A 7,040-nucleotide genomic window follows, 5' to 3' on the forward strand; every position below is an offset into this window, starting at 1 on the left:
TCTGTCCTGGGAATATATTCCAGAGGTAAATAATATGCATGCTTTTCTTTTGATTTTTGGTTTAGGAAAATCATTTCCCCCCCCCCCACTCCAAAGCACGGATCAGACTTATCTAACTCTGTCACTTTGAGATGGGTAAGATCAGGCAACGCCACAAGCTGAAATGCAGGAGAACGGAGGCTTTGCCTTCCAGAGTGGTTACTGGTTATGCAAAAAGGTCAAAGCAATTTAACAATCGAGTCTACGAAGCATATGGCAAAGGGGAGGGGCGTCAGTTTTCGAAATTACAATCATACATCAGGATACCGTATCATTATGTATGCCAACACATTTCAGCGTCAGCAAACTCCAGGATCTATATGTACTGTAAACTGAAGCCACAAATGAATTTTGCAGGTCACCAGCAACACCAAATTCCGGATTTAACCAGAAATCTACCAAGCTGGCTCCGAGTTCATTGCAGTGTCAGATCAGAGAATACCATACTGATCTGACACTGCAATGAACTGGGAGCCAGCATTTTCAAGGACAATTACCTTCTCTGAGTTTTCTTTGCCTGAACCTCCGTACTCAGCTACATTTTGAGTTTTTCATGTAGCTTATAAGTGTTGATTGCCCTCTCATTCTGCATCCAATATACAAATTTACACCAACTGCAGCTTCCCTTTCTCTTCAAAATGCAGTTACAACAAGTAAAGGAAAAGGTCTTCCCAGGTAAGCATGCAAAGAGTGAAAATTTTGAAAAAAACTACTGAGCTCAATGAAGCCAACTACTATAATGTTGATTTACCTTGCAGGTAACTTTAAGGGACTAAATGCTGTTATGCAATCCACAGAGACAGGATGTCTAATGGTATTTAGCAAAAGCCAAGGGGAACATCTGTTCTTACTTCATTTCATTAAAGAGGAGTCATTAAAGATAGTTTTTCTCTATTACTTCTCTGCTCGTTTTGCTACGTTTGGTGAATTTGGAGGAGCTTATTAAATGTTAACATTGTCCTCTTTTCATATTCTCTGCAGGACCATCTGGCTCCCTTGGGAGCTTACCGACTTTGCCATATTTCACTTAAAATTAAACAAGTCAGATATTTCCTAGAATAATCCTGACAAATTATTCCATACAAACCCTTCAGGGGGATTGCCAGCCATCAGTCTAAGTTATTCCCATGTTCTTATGAGTCAACTCTCCCTAACAAGTGTTAGAGAAAGATAAAGCTGTTAACAGAAGGAAATGGTGGGAAGAGTTTGCTATAATGCCAAACTATTAGATGTAGAGACATCTTTGAAATAAAACAACCAAGGCTACGCACCATTTAAAGGCTATGCAAATTCTAAGAGGTCTGCAATTTTTTTCCATTGCAGCCCTGGGGAAAAAAATCCATTATAACTGAGCTTGACTAACAGCGCAAGGACCTGAATTCTCACGTTTCTGATTAGCATTAGGCTAAAAGATGGGTTTAATGGCTTATTTTCTTGCTTGTCTGAACTCACTCAAGGGCACAAGAAGCTCAAACCTTTTATGAAGATTGCTCAAAGTAGGGTACGTTTCTCATTTAGCGCTGCTGATGGGGAATAGCAGCAGCCATACTTCAGGGCACTTTTTTGGGCTTAAAAGGCAGGGAATAAATTAAGGGAATAAAATAACCATGCTTTTTGGGGGCAAGATTGATGGGAACATGCATATCAGTTGCTAGGGAACACAATTAGAAATGATCTTTTTAAGCAAGGAGCAACTTCTACTAATATTTCCTATTGGTTTTTATAGTGAGGTTTATGTCATGTTCTTTTTGGTTGAAATGTACGAGGCATCAGTTCACGTTGCGCAACTGGATTTCTGCTTTGCAAATGTTCCTTTCTTTCCCATCCCATTGCAATTTCCTTTGAAGTAATGTTGCTCAACCTTGGCCATTTTAAGATGCATGGACTTCAATTCTCAGGATTCCCCAGCCAGCCATGTTGGCTGGGGAATTCTGGGAATTGAAGTCTACCTTCGTTAAATTCACTTTCAATAGAAAAATAGTAAAGGTTATCTGAACTTGGCTTCAGTACTTGGTATATACATTGTATAACCATCTAGCTGAATGTTTTATGATTAAAATTCCCCTGCACACCTATCTGGGAACAAGTTTCACTGAATTTACTCTTGCCAGCCTGTTGTCCTGCTACTAACATGATTGTTTGCTGGAGTCACAAGTATGATTTGCTACATGGGGGTGGTTGAATATCAGTCCAGAGAAAAGAGAGAATGCCAAAGGTAGAACAACGTGTCTAGATGCTTCTCGTGAAGTTAACACTTAGTCAACTATTTCTGTTAGACGAGTAAAATGATCTCTCATATTCCAATAAATGAACCTTATCTGTGTTGCATCTGTTATTCCTCAGCCTCAGAAGAACAACTGTAGGGACTAGGGGCTGTTCTGGCCTTACCGATTTAACTGCCACACTTCGAAGCACAGCGAGCCAATTTTTGTTCCAGCAATGATTCGTCCTTCTCTCTGCACCCACAAAACGAGACCAGAACTGCAAAGTCTAAAGGAAGGGAAGGTCTTCCCAACACTGGAAGTCATCTGAACATCTCCTACAGGCCTATAGCAATAATACTTAACCTTATACACTCCTTCATAGTGCTTTACAGTCCTTTCTAGGTGGGTTTACAGAGTCAGCATGTTGCTCCCAACAATCTGGGTCCTCATTTTACCGACCTCAGAAGGATAGAAGACAGAGTCTTATAACCATATACAGACAACCACAATTTTCTGATGCAGAATAGCCTTAGAAAGGGATCATTTTTCGAGTCCAAGGAGGCATGTGATTGTTGTGCTTTTTCTAAATTAATGACACTCTGTTCTAACATCTCATTAGAAATCGTCAAGAAGGCAACAATTAGGGCATTTTAATACGTTGTTCTCACAATTCTTTCAGCACTAAATAGGACACTTCAGACATCATTTCGGAATTTTGACTCATTATGCTTAAGGTTTCTAGTTGTCCCATTTTGCCAGGAAAAAGTATTCTCAAATCAAGGAGTCTCCAACCATGGTTTAATTTAGCAATGTTCCTGTATAGGAATCCCTGGCCTATTGCTCTTCTAAAAATGCCATAAAATCAAGAAAAAAAACCTGTGTTACAACAGCAAGTCAGAAATTTCCATTAAGGCACCTTGGTCAGTAAAACCGAAGGCACATCAAAGTAGGGACATTGGGCTGTGGGTACCAGCATGCCTGCTTAGAATCAAAGTTTGTGTTGTCATCAAAATAAAGGCAGCAGAAGGATATTAAGTTTGGAAGCACTGTACAACTTACATTGGATAAACATGGAACAACTAAATACAAATTGGGTCAACAAATTTAACCCAACATTGTAATGATAACTATTAAAAGTAAAGGAATGCAAGGACTGCAAAGAATGGAAAGTTATTTACCGCTGTGCAATTCAACTAAAATAGCACAACATGCCACAAAGAAATACTCACTACGCTACAGAAAATGTTTTAGAAATTGTTCTCCAGGCGAAGGCTAATTTATGTCATGGTAACAAGAGCAGCATTCTGGGCTGGGAATTTCAAAACATCTTCAAGCTTGACATTTTTTGTATATATAAATTGCCCAATCTCATGGTTGTGTATAGAATTTTAGTGTGAGGAGGCAACATTGAACCTTTTGGTACACCAACAATTTTCCTGCAGAACGTCTAACATAATCAATAGGTTATTTAACTGCAAAACCAGCACTCTACATCTATTTCTCTCCTTAACTGAGTCTTATGGAACAAATCTAGGGCTCAGCTGTTTATATATCATTGTTTTAAATGAAAGAAAGTGAATGGGCATCCTAGCAGTCTAGCACACCAATGGGCAACCTTCAAAATAAGTGGATCTCATCATGCACCAACCACTACCTGTCAATAAAACATTCATCCGCCAAAAGTCACCAGGAAAAAGCTGAAACAGAATGACTAAAGACTTGTTGCTGCAGAGAAGAAAATCTCTGCCAAAAAATCTATTCTCCCAGCCGGGTGAGTCAATGGCATGAAACTGGAAACTCTCACTGGTTCAGAATCAGCAACTATACATTCTGATGGTTCAAGGGGGCGATCCTTCTTTCACTTGTATATTTTTAAATCATATTCCTGGTTCTGCACTCCAGTTAAATCAAGGGTGCAACGTTTATTTTCATTTTTAACATCACTTTGAAGACAGAGACACAGAAAACTACCCTATGTATCAATAATCGCTGAATTAAAAGCAGGGACAGGAGTTTCATGTACAATTTCTGCATGCCAACCTGGATACCTGAAGCTTCTCTTTTCACCAAAGTTCTCAGGTGCCCAGAATATCTACTCCAGAGGAGTATCCTGAGAATTTAAAACTGCAACAATCTATGTCTAAAACAGAGGTGTCCAACTTTAGCAACTTTAAGATCCGTGGACTGCAACTCCTAGAATTCCCCAGTTGGCTGGCTGGGGAATTCTGGGAGTTGCAGTCCACAGGTCTTAAAATTGCCAAGGTTGGACGCTGCTGGTCTAAACGAAACCTTGAAGGACAACCTAGGAATTGAGACCCAATATTGTACAAAGCTCACCCTGTTGTACCCCACTTACAATGCATTTTTCTCCCCATCTCCCACCCTTCTCCAAACAGATGCTTGGCACCTGGCAACGTGACCCTATCCTTTTACACATTATTTTAAAATTCCGACTCGATTTCACAGCCCTCATCCTGCCCCATTCTGTCCAGGGAGCAAAGAGTTTACTTTACCAGAGGCTTCCCAAAGGTCAGTGACCAAATTTGGTCAACAATGGTGCCATCATTGCTGTCATCATTCTTGTCACTGTCAAGAGCAACAACTGTCACCTTGCTATTATCAGCAAGAGAAGGCAACTGGCATATTCCCCCCATACAAATTCTATTTACAGTTTGCATTGCATCCAAAAAAAGACTTCCAGCCGTCTCGGTGAGTTTCATAACAATCAACCACCGCTAAAAAATCAGCCACCCTATACCAGTTCACCTTCTGGCTGGGGCCAAGGTTAAAAGGCAAGAACCTACCTCAGGTACAGAGACAGTCATGACTATTCACAATATTCAAGTATGTCTGACTTAAACTGCTGTGTGTTCTCATTCAACCATTCCCTTGACATTGTATTTGTAACAAGAAACTGCTCAAGAGTTGGGGTGCAAGCTGCTTAAACTCTGTTGCAAAGGCAAAGCACTTATTTCAAGCCAATGCCAAGACAGAATAACTTCTCCCAAAAACCATTTTCAAACTCTCACTAGCAATCCAGGAACCCTGTGTGTCAATTAAGACAAAGTCATCCGTTCAAAACAAGGAAGATACTTACAAAAGATATACATGCTGCCAGCAACAAAATTCTAACTAATAAATCTTCAAACTGTTCGATCACCAGCTCAAGTAAAGTTTTTCCTGCCAAGAAAAAGATTCAGACTTCAGTCGTCAGGCACAGACACAGGCGGTTGGGGGAGGGGGGAAATCAAGCATGCATCACAGACAAAAAGCTTCAAATGCCGGCTTACCTTCTTCAGCTGGTAATTCTTTAAAATGCCAGAATTGCAGGAACCACGTCAAGCGGGGAGGAAAAATAAAACAACAATCATTAGAATTATAAAGGTGTCTGGGCTAGACCGAAGAGCTTTTTTTGGCTTTTAAACACTCCAGTGGAAGAGATGTTCTAAGCAGATGAGCAATGCAATAGTTAAGCAGGCTTCCTTCAATGAGACAGAGAGAGGCGGGCGGGGGCATCCAGCACACTCTCTCTCTCTCTGTGAAGGGTTACCAATCGAGCCAAGTCATCCCTGCTCTTCCCTGTAGCTTAATGCGGCTCCACACTTCCCAACATTCCCCATTTATCCCCAACCTTTTTTCCTCTGAAAGAGGAAGGAGACAGGGCGGAGGAGTTTTTTTCCCCCATGCCCATCAGGGTAGGGCTGTCTCCCTTGTCCATCTCGCAAACCCCAGAGCTGGCTTTTGACAAGCAGAAAAAGCCCAAGCCACAGAGCCAGGCAGGAAAGGCGAGAAACAAAGATCAAACCAAGCCAAAAAGGAATGGGGGGGGAAAGGGGGAGAGGGAGTGCAGAGGAGATTCCCCCCCCCCAAGATCCAGCAGACTGGGAGGCTTTTTCTCTCTCTCCTTCCCAGGAAGGTGCCCGGCTGGTTTCCACGTTGCACAGTCCGGGGCAGCAGCGAAGGGAACCCACGAGGTCGATGGCCGTGTCAGCCATCTTCTTCTCTTTCTCCCTCTTTTCCTGTCAAATGCCAGATTGGGGGGGGGGCAGGCAGAGGGGTTGGGATAGAGGGATAGATAGGGGGAGGGGGGATTGATATGGGGCGGTGGGCTCCATCCTCCCGGGCGGAGGGGTCGGGATAGATGGATATGGGGAGGGGGGGATTGATGTGGGGAGGAGGGGGGGAGATATGGAATCAGGGGTGAATGCGATAGGGAATATGGGGTGGGGGGTGATCATCTTGCCCGGGGTCAGGAGAGATGGGTGGGGAGGGGGGCGATCGCCAAGAGGAGGAAGAGGAAGGTGAGGATGGGGGGAGGGAGAAGATCCCGCTGCCCCCCGAAGTGGAGGGGGGGTGTTGCCCACCTACCGTTGGCTCCCCATCGCTCCTTCTGCTTCTTGACCTGCTCCAGGCTGAGCCCGGTGCTTTCGTTGACCCCGAAGTAGCCCAGCACTTCCTCCACCGTCTTGGTGTGCCCGTTCTCCATGGCGGGGGGAGGCAGCGGAGGAGGCCCCCCTTCCTCTTCCTCCTTTGCAGCAGCAGCGGCGGCGGCGGCGAAGAAAAACGGGGGGGGAGGAAGGTTAAAAAAAATGGGGGGCGCCTCAGGGAGGCCTCGCCGGCTGCCCCCCTCTCCTTCGGCCCCGGGGCTCTCTCGGGGGGTCTCGCCTTCTCCTCACGGGGGCGCGAGGGAAGGCCCTCGTCACGGAGGGGGCGCCGCCTCACGGGGGGGCACGGGGGGCGCCGGTGGGGGAGGGGGCGAAGGCCGCCCTGGGGGGGGGGAGCCGCCTCAGTCTTGCC

General features: G+C 44.4%; 1 protein-coding gene across 3 annotated transcripts in view; it reads right to left on the reverse strand.

Moving 5' to 3' along the window:
• Positions 1-6,987, reverse strand: part of ATP2A2 (ATPase sarcoplasmic/endoplasmic reticulum Ca2+ transporting 2) — a 35,161-nt gene extending 28,174 nt beyond the window's left edge. For all 3 annotated transcript variants that reach the window (XR_005559040.1, XM_039362595.1, XM_039362594.1), the window contains exons 1-3: positions 6,612-6,987; positions 5,534-5,551; positions 5,341-5,423 (exon numbers count right to left, since the gene is read on the reverse strand). Coding sequence is in view for 2 of the 3 variants with exons in the window: in XM_039362595.1 (XP_039218529.1) it covers positions 5,341-5,423; positions 5,534-5,551; positions 6,612-6,729 (219 nt within the window). In the remaining variant the exon portion in view is untranslated. The remainder of the gene's footprint in view (positions 1-5,340; positions 5,424-5,533; positions 5,552-6,611) is intronic.
• Between the last annotated feature and the right edge of the window lie 53 nt (positions 6,988-7,040).

The sequence above is a fragment of the Crotalus tigris genome, unplaced genomic scaffold (genome assembly GCF_016545835.1).
Source record: "Crotalus tigris isolate CLP2741 ecotype Arizona unplaced genomic scaffold, ASM1654583v1 scf7180000019478.12717781048:2074007, whole genome shotgun sequence".
NCBI classification, from domain to species: domain Eukaryota; kingdom Metazoa; phylum Chordata; class Lepidosauria; order Squamata; family Viperidae; genus Crotalus; species Crotalus tigris.